The following is a 25,523-nucleotide window of genomic DNA, read 5'->3' as shown; positions in this document are numbered from 1 at the left end:
AAATCCCTACATTTTCTATTCCTATTGTGAAAGTCAAATAAAATGATCAAGTTTGCATTTGTTATATTGAATGAATATTTGATGAATTTATAGCATCTGTGAAAGTGCTCAAAAATCTTTAAATTCCTATATTCATGAAGAATGATGAGACGATCTCAGAATTCGAAAGGGCTTCCAAAGCCATCTACTCCAACCTACTTCCCCAAACATTCCCTCTTTATTACCTTATCCAGTTCTCTCTTTGTTAGACCTAACTGTGAGAAGTCATCATAAAGTGTCTGCTTGACAACCTTCAGTAAGTTGGAAACACTTACATTCCAACTCATTTCTCCTTTACAAAAGTTCATGTTAAGAAGTTCAGCTTTCCTGAAATTCTCTGCCTGTTAACTTCAAGCCATTGCTTTAATTTTGTCCTCTGACTGACAAGTATTATTCCTCTAGCCCTACATCTTTTTTCCGGGTTAAATAAATAATTCTGTTTCCCTCAACTAAGTTTCATTTTTTCCCCCTGTCTTTAGAACATTCTTGTCTTTCCTATCTTCTTTCTGGTCTCCTGACTTGTCAATTTCCTTGCTTAAAATGTGGCAGCAAGAATGGAATGCAATACTTCAGATGCATTCTGACTAGGGCAGAATCACCTTCCTTGTTCTGGACACTGTTAACATATTGAGCTTGCAGTTCACTTAGATCTCTCAGATCTTTTCACAAAAGCTATTTTCTATCTCTGCCTTCCTCTGTAGCCTGTTTTTCTGTGGATGATTTTTGAACTAAATAGGTTCTGACATTCAATCCCTATTAAATTTAATTTTCTTAAATTTAGTCCATCTTTCTTAGATTATTACTAATAATAATTGAGTACTTAGGAGAATGTAATTAATGTTATGTAATACATTAATATTACTAATAATAATCTAATACTTAGGAGAATATAATAAAACAGTAAAGAAATTGTCATCAAATAATAATTCTTGCTAACAATATTAAAACTATATATAAAAATTTGTTTCATCTTAAGATAATTATAGTATTTTAGAAGTGGGTGATACTTTAGAGATCATCTTGTTTAATTTCTTCCTTTTACAAATGGGAAAACTTAGGCCTGTAGAGGCTGACTTGCCCAATATAGATATAAAGAAGATTGAGTCCAGAGAATTTGGGTATCTTTTGACAGTAAATGTAGACTTGTCAAACTGTAGTATTTGGTCTAGAGACACATTTTTGTGGTAGTCCTAAGACTAGAATCTATATCTCAAGATCGCCAGTCTAATACTCTTAACACAGTTTTTCTAATGAAAGTTATATGAAATGAGTGTAAATTTACTGTACATGCTATACAAAGGATTATGCTTATATGAGTGACTATATTAAATAAAATTATTCATTTTAGCACATAAATATTTAATGACTCACAGAACTGTTAAAATTTGGAAATCAGGAACATTTCTAATCTGGTTTAACTTCATTTAGACTTTGCCCAAAACTAACAGAAGCAACAATATCAGTGAAAATGAATTTTAGAACTGGAGTGGATCTTTAAGATCCAGTTTAGTCCTGTCCCCACTCAAAAAAACCCTCCTTCAACTTCTGTCTCCTCTGTCTTAGGATGACAGCTGTCTGGGGTTTGTTTGCTTATCAATGGGAAGAAATGTTTCATTGACCAGCACAAACAAGTGGGGGAACAGGGGAGGAGGATAACATTTAAATAATGGTTGGTAGAATTCTCTAGATTCCATTTCCATCCTTTGTATCATTGCTTCCATTGGGTGTTAGGCTCTTGAAACTGATAATAAATAAATTAAATTACTAAAAAAGGTTTAAATTGGCTCCCAGTATATGAAGTAACTTGAACTGGGTCAGTAAAATTGTTTGAATTTTGGTGCCTTTTGTATTCAAATATGGAATGCCTTTTAAGCTATGATATTTGCATTTTTATGAAACTTTCTATTAAACTGTCCTCTTGAAAAATGAGATAAAATTCGTTAAATTTTGAGGATATGGGTGGTAGAACCTCAGGCTTCCTATTTTAATGATGTCTACATTGCTGCCAGTTTGGAGATGAAACTCTGAAACTGTGGTTGCTTGTTAAGCTTATATGTTAATACAGGTACCAAGGTCTGTGTGAAAATGGCAAATTCAGGTTTCGGGGAGTAATGTAAATGTTAATCAGGTCGAAATATATGACAGGCTATATATTGATTTCAGGGATTTTTTTAATTGTCTTTTGACAATTATGAAGTGGTGTTGGGATAAGTTATTTTTTTGTGGGAACTTTTGAGTTTTTTAATATATTTTTTTAATTGATCTAGTGTTACTGCTTTTTGGTTCTTGTAGTTAGGACAAGGCTTCACAGAACTAAGGATTGTCAACATTTTTAAATGTCAGAGTTTTAGCATTGGTTATTGTAGTGTTAAATGATCATTAGTGTTTCATAACAGTTAAAATGAAAGAACACACATGACATTTTGATGGAAAGGATTTAGTTTCATGAAATTATTTCCATTTCTTCCTGGGTGATCTATACATTAATATTTTGTTATCTATAGTTTTGAAATGTGGTATCACAGCTTTTTTATGAAGCAATAGTTATCTGTGATTTTTTATAGCATCCCCATCAGCCCAAATTGTCCACCAGGAAACAGAATACAAAAGAACTTAGAGAAAAAGGATGACAAAGGTGGATACATGTCATTTCCTTATTCCCCTTATTGGTTTCTTTTTATTTCCCAGTATGTAAGGGGAAGGTTAAATATCATTTCTTTTACCTCCAGACCCTTGCAGTGAGAAGTGTAATTAATTTCTGGCATTGTGCTCAATTTCCACTACAGTAGAACAATAGAAAGATACATGGGTCAATCCTGTGAGTTTCACTTGTACTAAAATTTGTTTCTGTCTTCACTGTAACTTAATGCATACATGTTTCCATTTACTGAAACTGTTTTTTGAAAGTAATAAAAAAATTGGCTGCCCAGACATAACTTGAATTCAATTTTTGCTATTTCTGATTTATAATTTTGGGCATATTCATTTACATATAAAAATCCACTGTAGTATTTCAGGTAGCTAGGACATGATTTGGGGGGAGGGAATCTTTTTTTGTGGTATCTCTTTGGGACTTAACTTCACCATTGATTTTCCTACTAAAAGGCAGATAGTACTTAGACTTCCCAAGAGCTGTCCAGGATTGTGTGGAATACATATGGATGTCTAATGTTACACAAATTTATCTTTTGTGGTCAGGCCCTAAGAAAAAACTTAAATCCTTAGCACCACTTGAGCCTTTTTTCTTTAATGGGGCTTTTATGTAGACTTAGTTAGATTGTGATGTATGTTGCCTGCCTTTTCAGGTGCCCCTGCCCAACACCCTTCCCCTCCCTAAGAGGGAGACTTTACAACCGAGCTCCAGCCTAAGTCCAGCTCCTCCCACTACTTTCAACCTCACCTTTAAGGTATGTACAATGTCCATCTAAGGGTCCTTATTTCTTGCATGCAGGGGGAAGGAAGTTGATGGTGATTTTTTTGGTGTATTTAGAGCCTTTTTGTTTGGTGTTCAGGAATAACAGAGCCGAAGAAAGGAAAAGGGAAGAAGATTCAGACTTTGATTATTCTAGTTTCCACTACCGCTTTCTCAGTGTTGCCCATTTTCTGAGTCAGGCTTTAGCTTCAGGGCTGAAGGACTGCAATTGTGCCATATGTTGCTTGAGATAAGTGCTTTTTAAAAAATTCTTAAATGGGATTCATTAGGTATGTGCAAAGGAAATGAATAGGGTTCCTTGGTGATTTGTGCAAACAAGCAGTTATAAGGGAGTTAATTACTAGTTGTTTTTCTGTGGCATTATCATTGGTGTGCATTGTATTTTTTAAAAAGTTGCTCAGTTTTTTGTTTTTTTTTCTTTACGTTATAACAGTAGTATATAGACTGAGCTTTTACTATTTGGTTCTGCTATAATTCTTTGAATAAGAATACTCAATTTAGAGAGTGAAATAAATAGTTGTGATGCCAGTAGATTAGGGGTTGTTTTTAGTTATCGTTCCTTAATGCAATTGTGTTATGAACTAGGCTAAAAATCTGTGGCAGTATAATTGATTAATGCTTTTGGATGATTGGATTAATGACACATTAGAAGATATTAAAAACCAATTCTTACCTTAGGATCAGCTTACAGAAAAGAAGTGAAGAAGAAATGAAACGCTGAACTTTTTTTCATGTTGTATTGTCTTCTGGTTGGTTTTTTTTTTTTTTTTATGGTGTCATCACTGTCACTGATGGTTGGCAGTGCATCTCTTAGTTTTTATTTTTGTTAGAGAAGAGGCCATGGTTAAGAAAGCTGTATGTAGACACAGTGTATGTCCTGAATAACAGAGTGCTTTACTGGATATAAATGGTACCTATTTAATAAAAGTTGTAATATTACCAAAGTTAATTTGCAGTTTTAAAACTATACCAAACTATCAAAAGGATACTTTACAGAACTTGATAAAATAATAGTAAAATTCATTTGGATTAATAAAATACTGAACTCATCAAGTATCTGAAAAGACATAGGAATGATGAGGAATTCCTCATTCCTTTCAAATCTGAAGCTACCTTATAACACAGGAGTCATCAAAATCTTCTGGTATTAGTTATAACATACAGGGGTAGCAATGGAATAGACAAGGCAAGGGAGAATCAGAGGCAATGGAACTCAATAAGCCAGAAAACAGAAATTACTTAGGAAAAAATTCCTTTTTGATAAAAATTTCAGGGAAATACGAGGAACAATCAGACAGGAATTAGACTTTAGACTAACACCTTACTTCATATTCCATAATACATTCTAAATGGCTACATGACCTTAGTATCGAAAATCATACCATAAAAAATTAGAAGAGAAGCCCAGCTCTGGAAAAATATTCTTAACCAAAAAAAGGAATAGATAACTTTTAGTACATCAAGGTTAAAAAGCTTTTTATTCAAACAAAATGAATGGACCGAGGATAAAAAGGGAATCAGTTAGATGAGAAAAAATCTATTGTATGAGTCAGGTTCTCAGAAGGAGATGTGTAAGCTATTAACCATATGAAAGAATGCTTCAAAGTAGCTAAAAATAGAAATGCAAATTAAAATAATCCTAAATTTTTTTTCCTGCACACAGCAGAATTTGAAAAGATGACAAAAGATGGTAGGGTATACTGGTGCATTGTTGGTAGAGTTGTAAATTTTGAAAGCAATTTTGAATTATGTAAATAAAGTGACTAAAGTGTTCCACACCTTTTGATCCAGAGATTACACTACTCTTGGATTTTTACAAAGCTAAGGGTGGTGGTCATTGCTGAGAAGAAAGTTCAGTTTACAACAAAATTTTTATAGCAATCTTCTTTTCTGTGGTAGCAAAAAAATGGAAACAGAGTAGAGGCCCATCATTTGGAAAATGGCTAAACAAATTGTGCATCTGTGAGTGTAAAGGAAATTACTGTACTGTCGATAAAACAGTGTATGCAGTGATGGCAGCAGTGTAAATTAAGAACACACACAAAAATGCCACAAAAAAATCCAAAGTGAATGTTGCAGATTACAGAGAACAAGCAGAACCTCCAAAGAAGACACATGAAAAGATATTCACCTACACTCTTTTTGCAGTGGCACAGTGTGAAATATTGCATGTAAATTGTCAGATTTTTTTGTCAGTATATTGATCAGTTTTGCCAATTTTTTTTTTCTTTTTATAACATGAAATAATATATTCTCCTCTCAGACAGCGGGTAGTAATAAAGTGAGAAATTTATGTGAAAAAGCAACGTATCAATAACAGTATTTTACAAGAAAATGAACCCTTTATATACATTTATATATATATATGTATATATATATAAAAGATCCTGCTCCAAAGTTTCTAGCAGTCTTCTTCAAATACTGGTCCTTGGACTTTGTTTCCTTTTTTCTGAACACATAGTAATGGTCTTGTAGTTCCACACATTAACCCTGATAGCTCTTTCTCTTGAGGAGTGTGAGGCTTTTATATTTGTAACCCCATAGACTTTTTTTTCTTTAATGTTTCAGTCCTGTCTCAGTACGGTTGTTTTACTGTCACAATATCCTCTGCTTGTAACTTTCAATGCCAATTTCTTCTACTTTTCTCTTCCCTCAGAATATTGATGACTCCCATGGTAACTGATGATATGAAAATGTCCATCATCACATTTCTTTTTGCATTTGCTAAAGTTCATTGTTATTGACTGAATCTGTTTTTTTGTTGTTGTTTTTTTTAGAACTGACTGCTTCTTTACTGTTGCTTTAGTCCACTTCTCTAAACTAAGAGGAAATTTAATATTAAAAGAAATACCAATTCAAATCAAGTATTATCCTGTAACTTTGGCAATGCCCATTGTCTTCATTTATATCATTCTGTGTATGGTAATTATTTTGGATCCTTTAATGCCAAGTTTCAGTAATTAGTCTGTACAGTACTGGTAGCATCTGGCATAAAAGACAATCCAGCGTAATGTGAATATATTACTTGGAGGCTTTAACTTTCACTCAGATAGCCTTTCAGTTCTAATATCTTTTAGCTTTTAGGTACAAAGACTTTCTCAGTAAATACAAATCTACAGACCTTAAAGTTCTATGCATCATATATTTAAATCATTTACGAAAACAAATAAAAAGTTAAATCCCATTTAGAACTAATTTCTGGGATGATGAGAGGAATGGTTCTTGTTTTTATTGAAGTAAGATTTTGTGTTGATTTCACCCTTGCCTATATATATGAATAACTTTTGTCTATCCTTATTGCCTCTTAATATCTCTATTCAGATAACATTTCTGGCAGCTATGATAGCAGATTATCCACTTAGTACTTTATGGTTACAAAACACTGTCCTGTTCTCTGATTTGCTCTTCTAACAGCCGTGTGATGTAAGCATGACAAGTGTTGTCCCATTTTGTAGGTAAGGCTGGTTTAGAGGAGCTCAATAGTTTCTCCTCTACCACATATATTAAATAGTGAACGTAAGCCTTCTCCAAATTTAGTAATTTTCCTGCTATATCAAGCTGCCTTGTTTACAACATCTTTTTATGAGGTAAGGAAAATATGTGATCTCTTAGAACTGTGTCCATTGAGAATTAGTCAAATAGATAATTTAGATGTCACTGATTTTTTACTCATTTTAACCCTGTTACCAAATTAAATGGAATCATTTTACCTTGAATCTAGAGTCAGAATTAGATCTCCTGTTTCCCGAGTTTTAGGCTGTTAGGAGCATTCAGTACAGTTGCTAACCTAGCCCCACTATTTAATGACAGTGATGTTGGGGCGCAAGGGAACATCTTGCAGCTTTTATAGGGCAGATGACTTGACAGGGTCCAATAGAGGGAACTCTGTTTTTGCTATCTTCCTTTCTCTGCTACTTAAGAACCTGTGATTCTTTGTAAATAGGCATCTTACTGCTCCTCAAAGCAGATCACAAAGCTCTTTCTGAAACCTTTCTGGGTTCAAAGGAGGTTCTCTTCAACAGGGTGAGAAACAAGGGGGAGGAGAGATGAAGAAGATCTAAGGTTTCTAGATTTGCTTGAATTTTTGAAGGTCTTCCCTAGAAAATGTGTTTGCCTGTGCTGTATGTTTTCCCTTATTTTAATGAATCTTTATATTCTAGAATATTAATAAAATTATCCCTTTTAATTATAGATGGAGTCTGCACGCAAAGCGTGGGAAAACTCACCAAATGTGAGAGAAAAAGGGTCACCAGCCACTTCCACAGCAGCTCCTATTGCAAGTGGGAGTAGCAGCAGTGCCAGCGTACCGAGCACTGGTAATTACAACTCCTTCTCAAGTGCATCAATGCCTCCTATTCCTGTTGCATCCGTCACTCCTACAACTTCATTATCAGGTACAAAAGTCTGTTTTGTTTTCATCTAAATTTTTTCCCCTCATTTTTGATCCTTTGCCATAGTTGGGACAGGGTTTACTCCTGAAGAACTTAAGATAGTTGTCACATGGAGTACTTGAGATTTTTGTTTATTCTTTTATGTGAGTTGCATCATGTGTAGTTTAATGATAATTTTATAAGTTAATATATTGTTGTGGTTAATAATTTTTCTGTCAAGGTCACCTTGTCATAGACTGACTTCAATAAATGACAGCATCTAACCTGAGCAACTATTTTAAGTTGTCCTAGGTGACTGACACTGGTAGACAGTGTCTAATCCATGCAGTTTAATCATTTAGGATCAGTTCAGATGACTAGAGCTCCCTACATTAAACATATGTAAATATTTTTACTGCATTTTGACATGTATCCATTTGGGGGTTTTTTGGTGTTTTTTTTAAGTCGAAGGTCAAGGAATCTCTTACAACTATTGTCACCTGGCAAGTGACCATTTATATGCGATGCATTTCTGTGTTCCCTCCTAGTTAACTGTTCATTTCCTGCCATATATATCCTTTATCTTTCAGCTTGAAGTTTTATGATTGAATTCATTCAATAGGCACTTCGTTAATTATACTCATGGGGTACTTGCCCCTCTTCCTTTCAAGTGTTTATTTCAGTGACAGATGAAATTGGAAGCTTCTTCAGTAATTGGCAATTCTTGAAGGTTCATCACTGTCCAGAAATTTTTTTCTTAGTGTTTTATTGAACCTTTCAAGTTCAGTCAAGAGTAGTGTTTTCCATCTCCTGTTGTTGGTCTACGTGGAGAATTATGTAGAAAAACTACTTACCTTAGTTTGTTACAGGATAACTTTGTTTTTATGCTTTCTCCAGAGTTTGTGTTTTACTGAGGGTTGTCATTATAAAATGAATTCTTCATTCTTGTTTTCCCTTTTCCCACTCCCTGTTGTAGGAGCTGGTACATACACTACCTCTTCTTTGAGTACTAAATCTACAACCACCTCAGACCCTCCCAACATCTGTAAAGTGAAGCCTCAACAGCTACAGACCAGCAGCCTGCCTTCTGCCAGTCATTTCTCTCAGCTGAGCTGCATGCCATCCCTTATTGCCCAGCAACAGCAAAGCCCACAAGTTTATGTGTCACAGTCTGCAGCAGGTAATAATATTTATAGGATTGAATTTAATCAGTAAAAGTGTCTTAAGGTATTTATTTCCCTTCAAAAAAAGTTTGTTCACTAAATTATGCCAGTTTTATCAAACATCAGATTCTAACTTACATAGAGCAATATGTACATATATATTTCCCCCTCTATTCTGTGTTTGCCAAGATACAAGTTTCTGGCAGTTTGATCAGTTAAAGTGACTAGAGCCTCTACTTTAAACATGAAAGTATTTTTACTGCATTTTGACATGTATCCATTTGAAACATGGGTTTTTTTGGTGTTTTGTTCATTCAGATGTAAAGGGATCTCTTATAGCTCTTGCCACCTGGCAAGTGACCATTTAAACTATGGGACCCATTCCTGTGCTAGTTATTGAATCTAAAATTAACTGTTAATTTTCTGCCATATATATCACCATATTTGGTGATTGTGTGATAAGCCATCTACTCATTTATTATTGCTAAAGCAAGGAATTCAAGATTCCAAACAATAGCACCTAGTTACAGATGGCTAACTTTTGGTATTTAAGTTTTATAAGTCACATGAAAGATGGTCACATATTTCATTTCGTAGTACATGATTACCTCTTTTTAGAATACAGTAGGATTGAAAATCCAACTCTTAAAAGACTTTAAAAATATTTTCAAAGTTTTTATTATTGAGGCTATCATGCTATTTTATTCTTAATACCTGCTAATTTTTTTGTTATTTTTGTGTCTTCAATGCCTGGTACATAGCAGGTATCTGATAAATGTTTATTGATTGCTTGTATCCCAAAAGGAATAATTGTGGGTTCAGGAAACTCTTTGAATTTTACCTTTTGCATTTCATAACAAAATTAATTTGTAAATTTAGTTTTCATTATTTCATATTTGGAATTAACTTCCAAATTTTGTGATTTTTGTCTATATTTTTCCATCCCTAGCATCAGAAATCCCTAGTATTTTTATACAATAGTCACTTAATAAATGCTTGTTGGGTTGTTTAATTGCTTTAAGGACTCGGGATACCTTTTTGAATATTAAGTAGTATGGTGCAATCAGCTACAAGTCAGGCTGGGAGTCATAGAAACTGAAATCTAGTAGTCCTGGGTCTGTCATGGCTTTTTGTGACCTGCAGCAAATTTACTTGTCTTTGAGCTCACTCAACAGTAAAATGAGACTTAGGACCAGATAATTTTTGAGGTCTTTTTTCAGCCCTGACATTTTATAAAAGTTAGGAAACTGTATAGAAAAAAACCCTAAACTAATTATCTTATACTTTTCCTGGGAACCTGCAGCACAGATCCCAACTTTTTACATGGACACAAGTCACTTATTCAACACCCAGCATGCACGCTTGGCTCCAGCTTCCTTGGCTCAACAACAAGGATTTCAACCAGGACTTTCTCAGGTAATTTGGAATATATTTTGAGAGCCATGTATACTTGTTTTACTTTGCTACATTCTGTACTTGGTGGCTAGCATTTAATTGTGTTGTTATATCTGTGGTTTTTTTTTTCCATTGATCATAGTAGCCTTAGAATAAATATTTTACTTCATTGAATCCGTTAACGCACTGATGTCAGCACTCAGATGGTATGAATCAACTTTTAATCTTTTGGTTAAATATCTCCCATTACTAGTGTCATTACTGATCATAACCTCACCTCTTCCTGCATGTTTCATATTTGTGTCTTCAAATAAATACACTATAGAGACCCTCCTTTAGGTTTTTGTTTTTGTTTTTTTAAACACTCTGTGAATACCAGTATAGTCCTCAGACTGGCTGCCTGTTACTCCTCAGTGTTGCTCTATTTCTTCAAAATAATAGTGCATTGAGTGGATGACCAGGTGTTTGGTATGTCTTTCTTACTCACTTCGAAGGGTTTGTGAAGGTACTTTTATGTTCAGAAAACAGTTGGAAGTGCAAGTTTTAATCTAATTTTGAAGAGTTTTCTTTTTTTTTTTTTAATACTTATTTTATTTATTTTCAGTGGTCTACAATCAGTACCATATAACTTAGATTTTTTTTCCCCTCCCTCCCCAAGATGGCATGCAATTTTGTATAGGTTCTACACATACATTCTTATTAAATACATTTTCACTATAGTCATGCTGTGTAGAAGAATTATAATGAATGGGAGAAATCATATAAGAAACCAAAACATAATACACACACACAAAAAAATGATCTGCTATATTCTGTGATTAAATTCCATAGTTCTTTCTCTGGATGTTGAAGGCATTTTGCCTTAAAAGACCATTGAGAATTTTTTTTAAGTGTTTGCATTGCTATGAAGATCCAAGTCTACCAGAAAAAGCTCTCGTGCACTGTGGTTGTTGCTGTGCACAAGGTTTTCCTGGCTCTGCTCCTTTCGCTCAGCATCAGATCACATAAGTCTTTCCAGGCTTCTCTGAAGTCTTCCTGTTCATCATTTCTTATAGCACTATAGTATTCCATTACATTCATATACCATAATTTGTTCAGCCATTCCCCAGTTGATGGGCATCCCCTTGATTTCCAGTTTTTGGCCACCACAAAAGTGCTGCTATAAAAATTTTTGTACATGTGGAACCCTTTCATATTATGATCTCTTGAGGATATAGTCCTAGAAGCAATATTGTTGGGTCAAAGGGTATGCACATTTTTGTAGCCCTTTGGGCATAGTTCCAAGTCACTCTCCAGAATGGTTGGATGAGCTCACAGCTCCACCAGCAACGAATTAGTGTTCCAACTCTCCCACATCTTCTCCAACATTTATCATTTTCCTGTTCTGTTTGCCAATCTGATAGGTGTGATGTGGTACCCTCAGAGTTGTTTTGATTCGCATCTCTAATCAAAAGTGATTTAGAGCATTTTTTCTTATGACTATAGATAGCTTTAATTTCTTCTTCTGAAAATTGCCTGTTCATATCCTTTGACCATTTATCAGTTGGGGAATGACTTGTATTTTTGTTTTGACTCAGTTCTCTATATATTCTAGAAATGAGGCCTTTATCACAAACATTAGCTGTAAAAATTCTTTCTCAGTTTTCTACATCTTGGTTGCATTGTGTTTGGTTGTGCAAAAACTTTTCAGTTTAATATAATCAAAATTGTCTTACACTTCATAATGCTTTCTATCTCTTCTTTAGTCAAAAATTCTTCCCTTCTCCAAAAATCTGATAAATACACTATTCATTTCTCCACCAATTTGTCCATAGTATCAATCTTTATTCCTAGATCACATACCCATTTGGATTTTATTCTTGTATACGGTGTCAGGTATTGGTCTATGCCTAGTTCCCTCTACACTGTTATCTAGTTTTCCCAGCAATTTTTGTCAAAGAGTGAGTTCTTATTCCAGGAGCAGGGATCCTTGGGTTTATCAAACAGTAGATTGCTATATTCATTGTCTACTATGTCTTGAGTACCTAGCATATTCTACTTGTCTACACTTCTGTTTCTTAGCCAGTACCCAGTGGTTTTGATAATTGCTGCTTTATAATACAGTTTGAGATCTGGTAGAGGTAGACCACCTTCCCTAGCAGTCCCCTTGATATTCTGGACCATTTGTTCTTCCAGATGAATTTTGAAACTGTTTTTTCCAGCTCTAGAAAATAATTATCCTTATAGTTTAATTGGTATGGCACAAACAGTTTTCTTTAGGATTACATCTGCATTTATAAAATCTGGTTCCATTTTTAAGTGTAGACTTGTAATTTTTTATAGTTTGATATTTGCCAGGCATTTGTTTTTTTCATCTATTGCTGATTTGCATTATTTTTTCTTTTTGTTTTTTTTAACTAAGCTGATTTTTCATTTCATGGAGGATTTTGCTTTCCTGTTAATATTTCTATGATATTTGTGTATGTGTGCATGCACATGTGTATCCATGTGTTTCTGTTTTATTGCAGCCCACTTCAGTTCAACAGATTCCAATTCCTATCTATGCACCTCTGCAAGGACAACATCAAGCCCCGTTGAGTTTGGGGGCAGGACCTGCTGTTTCACAAGCTCAGGAATTATTTAACTCTCCCCTGCAGCCATATAGGTAAATGTGTTAAAAGTGACTTTTAAAATGCTAAACATCATAATTCTCTTAACTTCCTGTCAATAACAAATAATAGAACTAATAGACTTGGTTCACACTTTGAGAGTGTTTTCAGGTTTACACAATGTTGTCCTTAAAAGAACCATGTGAAGTAGGTAGTTAGATGGGGGAAATGAGGCTCATTTCTGCCCCAGTAGTGTCAGTGCCAAGATTTGAATCTACACTTCATAACTCCCAAGTGTCTATGTAATTACCATGTAACACCTCCTATTCTTGGAGTTCCTAGTCTTGGAACTTCATGAATCACAAGGTTTTGGTTTTCTAGAAGACTTATGCGTATTGGACAATGAAGTCTCCTATGTGGGAATGAAAAGGTTATACCGTTATATCAGGTGGATATGTTTCATGGTAAATGCCATAAAATTACAAAAGTTGATAAGGATCTCATTTATACTTCTGTTATCAGCTTTCACTCTTTTGGGTAAATATCTCCTACTAGTAGTGTCATGATTGATCATATGCTTAAGTTTCTCAGTCTGACACTTCAGGGTCAGAGCTTAGGCAGTGTTCTCAGTGTAAATGCACTAACCTAGTTCAATGCAGCTATAATTTAAGTAGTACCTACTATACACAAGGAAGGTTCCATGCTCTGGGCTTGGGGATACAAAGAAAAAAATAAAACAATTCCTGCAGGACACAGAGTCCACCCAGATGAGTAAAGTGAGAATGGGAGGAGAGGAGGGAAACAGTACCTTGGGTGTTGGAAGGAGGAGAAGTAGCAGAGGTTCAGGTTAAAGGAAAAACAGTGAAAGTCCTTTTGTACTCTCTGCCACACTGGGTTGTTATGTAAGAAAATATATTAAAATGTGAGATGTTAGAAGCAATATTAAACTCCGAACAATCATGACCATTTGCATTTACCATCTTGGGCTTGAATGTTATGGTTAAACCCTAAAATTGTGTCGTAACTATTTTCTTGCCTTTGAAGACCATTGTTATTCTCAAGATTGTTTGGATTCCATTTTGATCTGGTATTAGGCAGTTGATTTTTTATTCCTCTCTAGGTCACTGGTGTCTCTACAACCTCTCTAATTTTTGTTGAATTAAAGGTGACAGGAATTTAAGTTAAACGAAATGATGACTTGTTATTTGTTTTGTTTAATCCACATAGGTTCTACTTGTGTATGAGTGGGATTCATTGCAATGTTTCCATTTCATTCCTATTTTATATTTGGAGAACTAAAGCAAATGAAGTGCTTTAATTCTTTGACTGTATTGTAGCTAAATTTGTTCTTTGAGTCCAACGTTTTCTTCCCTCTTTCTCATAGCTGATCTTAGAAAGTAGATTGACTTCACAGTGTTAAATTTAGATGTTTGTGTTTTGTTTCCTACTTACCTTAGATGTAATGTCTGTTCTTCTCCACTGTCTTCGCCATTTCCCTAATTTTTTTATCATTGTGTCATCAGTTGAGATAGTAATCCATGCAGGTAAGAAGAAATAATATTAATGCAAACATTTTCTCTCCAATACTATTATAGGTCTCAGCAAGCCTTTATGCAAAGCAGTCTGTCCCAGCCATCACCAGTGGTTCTTTCTGGCACAACCTTACACAATTTTCCAGCAGTACAACACCAGGAACTTGCCAAGGCCCAATCAGGCATTGCCTTTCAACAAACTTCTAATGCTCAACCCATTCCTATATTGTATGAGCATCAGCTAGGCCAAGCATCAGGGATAGGAGCTTCCCAGTTGATTGACACACATCTGCTTCAGGTAAGAGAGTGTGGTCAGCATCATCTCTCGAACACTGATAGGCATTTATTAAGCATCTCTTGTGTGTCACACACTGTTCTGTGCACTGGGGGTACAACGAAAAACAGCCCCTTGAGGAGCTCACAATCTTAATGGGAAAGCAACATGCCAAACAGTATGCAAACGAGATATATACCGGATGATAATCACTAGAAAGAAGAAACTAGCATTAAGGGGGAGTCTTGTAGAAGGCGGGATTTTAACTGGGACTTGGGAAAAAACAGGAAGGGCAGAGAGGAGGAGAAAGAGAATTCCATGAATAGCGAACATCTAAATGAAAATGCGGAGTTGGAAGACAGCCTGTCCTTTGAGAGGATCATTAAGAACACCAGTGTCATTGGATAGTAGAGTAAGAAAGGAGAAGGGAAAAAGCTATAGGAAGACTAGAAAGATAGGAAGGGGCCAGGTTTCAAAGGTCTTTGAAAGCCAGACTTTTAAATTTTCTGGTTTTATATTTGATCTGGGAGGTAATAGGGAGCCACTGGAGTTAGAGATGGTGGCATGGTCAGATGCACTTTTTTAGAAGATCTGGAATGAGAAGAGACCTGTGGTGATGAGATCAGCCAGAAGGCTATTGCAGTAGCCTAGGCATGAGGTGCTGGGGGCAGCATAGAGAAGAGAGAAAGGAAGGTAGAAAATCTGCAGGACTTGGCAGTAGATTGGATGGGGAGATGGAAAGAGTTGTGGAGTCAAGGTTGATGCCCACATTGTGAGCCTGGGTTACTGGGAGGATTGTGATGCCTTAGTAATAGGGACAGGACCTTGGCAGGACACCTGTCACAGTAGATATCAACATGGATGAAGGAATAAGAGACTGTAAAGGGATCAGACAGGTGGGAAAAGAGCCAAGAAACAGTTTATCACAATCACATAAAGAAAAGAGAATATAAAGGTGAAGAGGATCAACAATGTCAGAGCCTACAGACAGGTCAAGAAGAACTAGAGTTGAGACAAGGATGTTGGACTTGGAAATTAAAAATCATTGGTAATTTTAGAGAGAGTGTTTTCAGTTGATTGATGAGGTGGGAAGCCAGGCTGCAAAGAATTAAGAAGAGGATAAGAGAAGAGGAAGTAGAGGCGTGAGGTGTCGATTGTAGAAGGCTCTCAAGGAATTCAACCATGAAGGGGAGGAAGGTAGAACTAGTGGGGATGAACAGATAAGTGAGAGGGCTTTTGTTTTTAAAGATGGGGAGAGACATGTTTGTATGAAGGAGGGAAGTAGCCAGGAAACAGGGAGAGATGGAAGATAAGTGAAAAGAGCAGGGTTTGCCTCTTCATGTGAGACAAGGTGAATGAGATAGTCCTGGGCAGTTATCTGTGCATGATATGAGGTGGGAGAAAGAGAGCACTCTCAGAAAAAGGCTTAACAATCTTCTCATTTTTTTCATAAGACACAAGGTTAAAAAACTTGTATGAAAAGCATGTTTAATTTTAAATTATTTTGGTGCTCAAATAATAGGGATTTCTATCACCTTTTTACAGTTTTCTTCCCTGATTTGTTAAATTCTTCTTCTAGGCTAGAGCAAGTCTCAGCCAGGCTTCCAATCTTTATTCTGGACAAGTACAACAGCCTGGTCAGAGCAGTTTCTATAATACTGCTCAGTCACCCAGTGCTCTCCAGCAGGTAAACTATGGCATGGTAAATTTCCTCAATCTTCTTTTTATTTATTTTTTTCTTTTAATTTTATGTATAAAAATAAGTTTGAGATGCAAGAACATGATGTAGTGTGGGTAGGGAGGTTACCATGTTGTAGGAAGACATGGGCAGGTCACATCCTCTCAGTTTCAGGTAGCTCTGTACTTCTCTGACAGAAGATGCTGGCTTGCAGTGGCAGAGAAGGTTTCTTTATTGAGGACTTACCTATGGTAACAAAATCATAGCTCTAATCTCTATCCCTATTTATTAAACATAAAAACTCTCATAGGGCCAGGGCAGGGTTGGGAAGCAGAGATGGGAGGGTAATGTGGTATATGTTACAGTCATGTCTCAGATTTGATCAAATGTAAAATTAAGTGCATTAGCCTAGTCCTTGATGTTTTAAATGGTAACAGACTGCCAAAAAAAATCAAATTTAGGGAGAGGACAGTGGAGGCATACATTCTAGCCCCAGTGGACATTTTTTTAAATGAGCATATTGAAATCAGAATATTTCTTAAAACTAATTCCTTGGCATTGCTTATTAATTAGCCTCCTATTTAGAGGATGGAGCAGTTGGGTGGTGCAGAGCACCAAGCCTGAAATCAGGAAGACACCTCTTCCTGAGTTCAAATCTCAGAAAGAGACACTTACTAGCTGTGTGACCTTAGACAAGTCAGTTTACCCTGTTTGCCTCAGTTTTTCCTCATCTGTAAAATGAGCTGGAGAAGGAAATGGCAAAGCACTCCCAGTATCTTTGCCAAGAGAACCCCAAGTGGGGTCACAAAGAGTCAGACACAGCTGATCAACATTTAGGGGAGCGTATTCATACACTTCTTATCCCTCACATTAAATTCCATTTAGAAACAAAGGTTTTTATCCCTTGAAAATGAAACAGAGGATATGCTTGACAGTTCTCATTGTTCTTGATAATATTTTATTAAATTCTTTTACAAAGTTGAGATGAAATGCCTGTTCAGAAATCCTTGTATTGTAAAAGCCAAACTTTGCAGCAAGAAATTGATGATATTATGTCATCTTGTTTTGTTCCTGAAAATAATTTTCCTTTTGGTATTTGCCGTCACTCTGATCATTGTGAATGACTCATCTCTGTGGCTTTTCCCTTCCTTCACATAAACTTGTAACCTCATTAACTTGCTGCCTTGCTTGTATAAGTTCTTTAAATTATTCAGCAGAGGTGGGGCAAGGGTACAGTCGTACAATTCATTGTATTCATGAAATTTCTTGGGTTTGAGAAACTTGAAGCAATTTGCAGACACTATATCAGCTGGCTGGAACTTTATTACCAAATGTAGCCATTAACATGAGGAAATAAAAAACTGGGAAGCCTATGTGACCTGTTTGTGGTCAACTCAGACATTGAACTCTGAAGAAATCTGTATTTCTGAATCCACTAACTGCATTTATTGAAATCTAGTCACTAGTTATTGTTTAAATGGATAGTTGTATGGGTTAAGGGTGTAGGTAGGGAACTATATAAAACATGTAAGCAAATTGTTGAGTTGTCTCTTTTCTTTTTTCTCTCTCCTTCTCCAGGTAACTGTACCTTTGCCAGCTTCACAGCTTTCCTTGCCTAACTTTGGATCGACTGGACAACCTCTAATTGCTTTACCCCAGACATTGCAGCCCCCGTTACAGCACACCCCACCACAGGCTCAGCCCCAAGGCCTGAGTAGACCCACCCAAGTAAACCAGCCTTTCAGAGGGTTAATTCCTGCAGGAACTCAGCATAGCATGATTGCAGCTACTGGAAAGGTTAGTGAAGAGAATACTTTATACTGTTGATAGATACCTGAAAGCTAAGACTATCTAGTTAGCTATGGTTACTCTATTCTAAATCTGCCTTCTACAAAGCAAATAATGCAACCTTGTAATTTTGTGGATCTACCTCTATACAAGTAATTCTTAATTATCATTTTTAAAGGTTTTTTTGTTCAAGAAATATAGAATATTTAGCAACTAATTGTCATTTAAAATTGCATTTCATATTTCCATTGTGCCACCATCTTTCTCCATTATCTATTAATCAAGTTTTTATGTTATGATTAAATTTTCTGCAATGAATACATGAATCTGAGATTATAATTCTGCTATGTGAAACCACCTTACAGAAGTTTTATGTGTCATCCCTTTCTTATTTTCGGATGAATTAACCTGTCAGATAATGATACATAGAATTTTAGAACTCTCAGGAACCCTTGGCTACATGGAAAGAAGGGTGATCTTTTTGGATTCAAGGGGCTGTCAGTGTGACCTGCATAGTACTTCACCTCTCAAGCTGAGTTCTTGTAAAATGAGCAAGTTAGACTAAGTAACTTCTAATATCCCTCCCAGCCTTCAGTCTGTTTTCTTATAAACGGACTTTGAATAAACATCACATGTAGATCTTGTAATTCCTAAATGTTAAAATTAGTTTCTTTCTTGTCTTATTATCTAGATGTCAGAAATGGATTTGAAAGCTTTTGGAAGTGGCATTGATGTAAAGCCAGGTACTCCTCCAATTGGTGGTAGAAGCACCACACCGACATCCAGTCCTTTCCGGTAAATGAAAATTTTAAACTTGCTTTTGAAACCTAATAATTCCCTCCACCTCCCTCAGTGTTAATTACTGTCTAGTATTTCATAGTCATCGTTCAGTTGTAATGCAATACATTACATTGTATTAGAGATAAAACATTAGACATTACAACTTTATTTCTTTGACGCTCTTGTCCTGCTTACAAAAGATCTTGCAATTAAATTTTTTTCTAAATTCATTGAATTGACATTGATTCAAAAATAAGTTCAACACTATATAATTATAAGAACCAAGTTTAATACTGGAAAACACTTGAGAAGAATAGCTAGCCCTTCCTCCCTTAATTGCAGAGGTTGGTGGTGTGGGTGTAGAGTATTTCTTATATGTAGATATAGTTGAATTGGTTGTTTTTTTAATTGAATGGCTTTTTCTCATCTCTTTATTAGAAGGAATGCTTAATGATTGGTGGTAGAAAACAAATGTGATTGTATCAATTTTATGTTGCTCAAGATTAAAGACCTAGTAAAAATAAACCTGATAAAAATTTGACCACAAAATTTTGAACCATTTACTTGGTTTTAAAGTTACTTTATTAGGACTAGGGAGTTCCAATACTGATGGACCCATTGACTGAGAAAGCTATGTATTATCATTACCTGTGTCTTATTGTATTTTTTTATTTTGTTAAATATTTCCCAATCACATTTTAATCTGGTTCAGATCACAGTTGACTTTGATCCTTATGGTCTGTATTGTTTTCTTGGGCCATGGAGTGGTTAGATGACTTGCCCGGGTGTCAGAGTCTTATCTCTGGTTCCAGAATAGACTATTCAGTATGCTAACCTGATAGTCCAGTTCACTTTGATCTTAACACCTGGGTTTCAAGTACAACTATCCCTATCTAATGGTTCCTCAGTAACAAAAGTATATGTATAAGTCTGTTACCTTTTTCACATTAAAAAGTGAACTCGTGATGGAACCAGTAACGTTTGTGGCAATAAGACTGCCATGGGTATGAGTCTCATAATACTTGTATGGTCCTGGATGTGTTCTCTTAACTTTTCTGATCTTCAGTTTCATCATCTGTGAAATGGGGACAATATAGTGCTAGCTTTACAGGGCAGTTAGGAACCTAAAAAAATGTTATATAAATGAGTTATTGATATTGTAGGGTTATCTGCCCAGAGCAGATGCTGACTAACCACTGGTGGCTTCTTCCCAAGGGCCAGTTCCACAAGTCCCAACAGCCAGTCCAGCAAAATGAACAGCATTGTCTACCAGAAGCAGTTCCAGTCCGCAGCCGCAACTGTGAGAATGACCCAACCATTCCCTGCACAGTTTGCACCCCAGGTGGGCAGACACAGACAGGAGTGTTTCCTTCCTCGTTCTCGTACTTGTTAATCCTGCCTCTTAACTGTGACATTTTATGCGAATGCCAGTTTAGATCTTATTGTTGGTGGTTGTCTATTCCTAAAAGCATCTGGGAGAGCCAAGTCCTTGAAGATTCCCCACACAGCTCTGACAGTACATTACAGTCCTCTATGTTGCCTTGGGAAAAGATGAGTCTAAAAAGAAGGGTCCCAGTGCTTGGGGTTTTCTAAGGTTTACAGGTTTCAACCTGAAGATATTTGAATGTCTTCTTAGATATACAGCTTGGTTGTCCTGTAGTATAATTGTCTTGGCAGAACAAACCAAAGTTAAATTCTCCCCAAATAGCTTTGACTTCTGAGAGAGGATGCGTGGTCCCTAGAGGCGAAGATCACTTCCTTGTTTCCATATTGCATTCCATTTAGGTGTATGCTGCACGTCTCTTTTTCAAAGATGTCCTCGATTATAATAGCATCACTGTTTTTTCTCCTCTTCAGAATTTTCAGCTGAGGTGATAGAGCCAAGTGATGCACCATAGTGTGGCCTTGGCTCAAGTTTTCTGGGCTAGACTCTTCAGGCATTGGCGTGTTTCATTTTGGCCTCTGTTAATGGAACCCTACAGCCCACATGTTTTCTTTCAGTGACACAGTGGGCATTAACTAGACTTACTCTGGGATAAGCCAACTTGCGATCTAGTTGGCAATTTTTTTTTAACAGTTCAATGTGTTATGTTTTGTTTTTTTCACTCAGATCCTCTCTCAGCCTAACCTGGTCCCTCCATTGGTAAGAGCCCCACATACTAACACCTTCCCAGCGCCTGTTCAGAGGCCACCAATGGCACTGGCCAGTCAGATGCCTCCTCCGATGACCACAGGCCTCATGAGCCACCCTCGTTTGCCACATGTGGCCAGGGGTCCTTGTGGATCACTATCTGGAGTCAGAGGTAATCAGGCCCAGGCTGCGTTGAAGGCTGAACAAGACATGAAGGTTAGTACAGTGTTAACAGCTGATAGGGCAAGATTGTGTTTCTTGAACCACGTCTTAAGATGCCTTGGGACCCTTAAAACAAATCCAGGCATTTGTTGTCTTAGTGAATTTACCCAAAACTAGCTGCTTTTTTTTTCCCTTTTTTTCTTCCATTGCAATTGCAATTGGTAACAAACCAGCATTTTTACACCTGTGGCCAAGTAAATTGCTAATGAAATAAATTGAGGGAGATCTGAGTTTAGCCTTGAGGTGCAGCTATACCTTTTGAAGGAAGAATAGAAAACTATTTGGGGGTTACTAAGAAATCCCCTCCACTCACCATTGAATTAATGATATTATTAATGTCCTTTCAAAATTCCATTTGGAAAAACTATTCCTTATTAACTTTCTCCCCTCCCTTTGAAGGGGTACAACTTTTCTGCTACCTTTTCTGTATTAAACTGTTCCTATGCACTCCTCTATACCTGTTGTCTCTTCCCCACCCCCCTGTCTCCCCTGCTTCCGCCCACGGCCTCCCCTCACTCCGCCCCGTGCCGCCCCCCCCCCCCCCCCCCCCCCCACACACACACACACACTGTCTTGTCATAGGGTCGAGTTACTTTTAGGTAAAGAGAGTTTGGAAAGCACTTTGGGATCCTTCCAGATGAAATCCATTGTGAAAAGACAAGATTTCTTAACAATGCCTAGGAGTCTGTGTGGGGATCAATTTAGGGTTGTAAACATTATGTTACGGGTCTGCTACCTCTGCAGGCAACAGAATCCTCTCTGTTATCTCCTGTCCTTAGACTTGGCTTTAGGGATCTAAGAAATCCTACCATTTCTCTACCTGGGAAGTCTGACAGGAAGAGATGCTAACTTTTTTTTTAAGGCAGTTAAAATCATCCGTTTTGATGTTTTCCTTTGATGAAGATGTTTTATATTGAGTCTCACTTCCTAGAAATTGTCTTAAATGTTGAGTTCTCAAGAGTTTTAAGATTTCTAAAGGTTTGTCATCTGTTGTATTTCTAAAAAAGAATAAAAAGCCCTCTAAAAAGCAAAAGTTATGATTTGAATCACATACCTTTTTTTTGTAAGGCTAACTTAACTTTTAGAAATAATTATGGATAAAAATTCCCAAAATTTGAATATAGGTGTAGGAAGCCCTTCTTGTCATTGTTTTCTGCTAACTGCTCAGTTCACTTTGATTACTTCCCTTTGATGAATATTAGAATAAATGCACACTCTCTTCTCGGAAGGATGTGGCTTTTATGTACATTGCTTTCAGGATCTTGGATGGTAGGTGTTTTTTAACTTATTACAGTATAGTAGTTTTTATGATATGTACATACACACACACACACACACAAACTAACCTGTATTGATTGTATATGGTTCATTGGTGTCATTTGTGGATTAACGTAAGTATGTTCTTTGGACTACACTGCCAATGAAATTAAATTATCTGTTCTGTCAGCTCAGTAATATGTGATAGAAATTACCACAATTTAGTGGCTAAATACCTGTTTCTGAATGCTGTTCCCCTGTATAATAGAGTGGTGGGAAAAGGACTCAGCACCCAAGACAGCTGGTAATGCTAGGTATTGTTGGGAAAGCCACAATATTGGTGCTTCCTTGTAGTCCAGTTACTGGTAACTGAACATTTTGAGCTTTCATATGAGCCTTCAGGTTTCCAGTCCAGTTCTTGTAGAGATAAAAAAAAAAAATCCCATCTTACCTTTCAAAAGAGTGCTCTTAGACATGATCCTGCAAAGTGGTGCTTGGCTCTCTAAATCTGGGTAATGTGTTATACTTATACTTGGTCATTGTGTGTCTTATTGACAGCTTTTACAATGTTGCTGCCTTTTCAGCCTAGTTGTTTCTCCTTTTTTAAGGCAAAGCAGAGAGCAGAGGTTCTTCAGTCCACGCAACGGTTCTTCTCTGAACAACAGCAGAGCAAACAGATAGGAGGCAAGGCACAGAAAGTGGACAGTGATTCAAACAAAACTCCTGAAACTCTGACTGACCCCTCTGGAGTTTGTCAGGACAGAGTAGAGGACAAGCCTCCCCCTACACCTACCACAGCAACCAAACCTGTTAGAACCGGACCAATCAAACCCCAGGCCATCAAAACAGAAGAAACCAAATCCTAAAGGCTGTGGTTTATAGCTGGGGATGGGAAAGGGGAGGGTTGGGCGGAGCTTGGGGGGGTTGGAGAATGAGTTCAGCTAATACCAGCAGGATTCCATAGCTGGGGGAAGGGAGAGGGTGAAATGGTCATTATGACATTCTCCTGTCAGGGCTCAGGAGGACACATGGGGACATAAGAAGCTATTGACAGTGTCACACAGACAGCTGCAATACCAAGGAAAGCTTGAGGCTCTGTAGACCAGCAGCTTCTCTGTATAAGCCAACCAGAGGTCAGTCTGCACTGATGGCAGTGCATTTTTACAGTTAGATTGGAGATGCTCATATATGAACAAACAGGCCTGTGTACATCTAATGCAGATTCTTCACGGTTACCTTCTCTAGCAGAAGCATGAAGACAAGATAGCACAGCAGAGTCAGAGTGTGACTTGAGCAGCGTGTTCCCAGCCACTGAGCAGAGGTGGTTTCTTATTGCTCCTTTATGTTCCTTGGCTCCGTGCATAAGAGCTGCAGATGGATGGTGCTGGACAGAGCAGCCTTAGTTTTTATTATGACAGCTTGCTGTTGTTTTGTAACATGGAAGCTGAGTTAAATGAACACAATCAAAGGACAGTGACTGATCTTCTCCCTTCCCTTGACCTATAAATGGATGGATAGTCATGTCAGCATCCTTTACATTATTTTTTCCCCAAATGGCCAGTGTTTGGCTACTGCTTCTGTTGGAAATGATGCTGTATTTAAATTGTGGCCTAAAGCCGGAAGTGCTACTTGGCATCCTCTTCCTTCCTGAAAGCATCCACTCCCTTGACATGGCAGGCTTGTTGCATTAATAAGTCAAACAAGTCCTTCTTGCCTCTGCTCAGCCATCTTTGTATGAAATCAGTGGGTTTCTTAACGGTTTTTCAGCTAATATTCATGTTGAGCAACAAGCACTTAGACCTGTGCGGCTAGTTAATGGAAATCCTATCTAAGGAGGTACATATCTGTATCAGAGCTGTGTCACACTACCCTTCCTGCCCACTCTGTGCTGGAAAAGTAGAATCAAGTCAAATAATGCCTTTTTAATTGTATCCTCTAGTATTATAGCTGTAGGACAGTACTGTATTATACTTCTGTGAATGTAAAATATCCTGTACCTGCTTATATGATACGTAGTAGTGACCGTGCTATACCAGAGCTGTTTTTAATGACGTTATTCTAGATAGACTTTTGTTTTTTCCAGATGATGATTGAGAAGCTAATAAAAGGCACCAGGTACCACATCAGTAACAGAATGCTGTTTTTCTGGGATTTTTTAAAAAGAAACTTCTTTGTGGGGGGAGGGGGATGTTTTCAGGGGTTTTTGTTTTGTTTTGGAAACAGTGAGCTGAAAGTCTAATGTGTATAATTTTGTTCAATGACTGCAGAACCTGGAAAGGCTGTTGCTGCTATTGATGCCTAGCAAATTGCTATTGGTTATCTTTTTATATAAATATATATATATATAATTTGAATTTTTGGAAACTTTAGCTGTGATGTCAACTTTGGAAAAAGTATCCCACTTGTACTGTGTTGAGTTGGCATTGTACAGAAATTAACAGCCATATTGGTCTAGAAACGTTAAACTTAATTTTTTTCCATTTGTACAGGGGTAACACACTGTATTAAATATGTAAGGTCTTATTTACATGGGTTTGATTACAGAAACTAATAAAATATTCTCTAAATAATATATCCTGTATCTTTCTAATCCTTTCCTATAAGGTACAGCAAATGTCATGTCAAATCAAAACAGTGACAACCCAAGATGTCAACCAGCAGAAGAGAATAATCAGAAGAGAAAGGCCACCACTTGTTACATCCTACAAAGTCAGCACATTTTCATGGAGCACCTGCTCTGGGCAAAGCAACATTAGAGGAATGGGTGGGTGGGGATACATGCAGACCTTGTATAACAGTAATTGATTCCACAAAACAATCTCAAAGAAGATTTGGGGGGAAGAGGAGGGTGTTCCCAGGATTGCTCTAATGTG

At 36.9% G+C, this 25,523-nt stretch overlaps 1 protein-coding gene across 7 annotated transcripts in view; it reads left to right on the top strand.

The window, feature by feature from the left end:
* Positions 1 to 25,222, top strand: part of PRRC2C (proline rich coiled-coil 2C) — a 95,999-nt gene extending 70,777 nt beyond the window's left edge. For 3 of the 7 annotated variants that reach the window (XM_072648639.1, XM_072648636.1, XM_072648637.1), the window contains exons 24-35: positions 3,345 to 3,446; positions 7,665 to 7,866; positions 8,819 to 9,022; positions 10,309 to 10,421; positions 12,908 to 13,044; positions 14,584 to 14,818; positions 16,374 to 16,496; positions 18,051 to 18,269; positions 18,952 to 19,055; positions 20,256 to 20,382; positions 21,151 to 21,387; positions 23,259 to 25,222. In XM_072648639.1, coding sequence (XP_072504740.1) covers positions 3,345 to 3,446; positions 7,665 to 7,866; positions 8,819 to 9,022; positions 10,309 to 10,421; positions 12,908 to 13,044; positions 14,584 to 14,818; positions 16,374 to 16,496; positions 18,051 to 18,269; positions 18,952 to 19,055; positions 20,256 to 20,382; positions 21,151 to 21,387; positions 23,259 to 23,516 — 2,061 coding nt within the window. In that variant the 3' untranslated portion in view covers positions 23,517 to 25,222. The remainder of the gene's footprint in view (positions 1 to 3,344; positions 3,447 to 7,664; positions 7,867 to 8,818; positions 9,023 to 10,308; positions 10,422 to 12,907; positions 13,045 to 14,583; positions 14,819 to 16,373; positions 16,497 to 18,050; positions 18,270 to 18,951; positions 19,056 to 20,255; positions 20,383 to 21,150; positions 21,388 to 23,258) is intronic. The other 4 variants (XM_072648638.1, XM_072648640.1, XM_072648642.1 and 1 more) reach the window with 4 other exon arrangements.
* The last annotated feature ends 301 nt before the right edge of the window (positions 25,223 to 25,523 follow it).

This window comes from Notamacropus eugenii, chromosome 2 (assembly GCF_028372415.1).
Source record: "Notamacropus eugenii isolate mMacEug1 chromosome 2, mMacEug1.pri_v2, whole genome shotgun sequence".
In the NCBI taxonomy this organism is placed as follows: Eukaryota; Metazoa; Chordata; class Mammalia; order Diprotodontia; family Macropodidae; genus Notamacropus; species Notamacropus eugenii.
The sequence above is the reverse complement of the archived record's forward strand: the minus strand, read 5'-3'. Positions and strand labels throughout refer to the sequence as shown.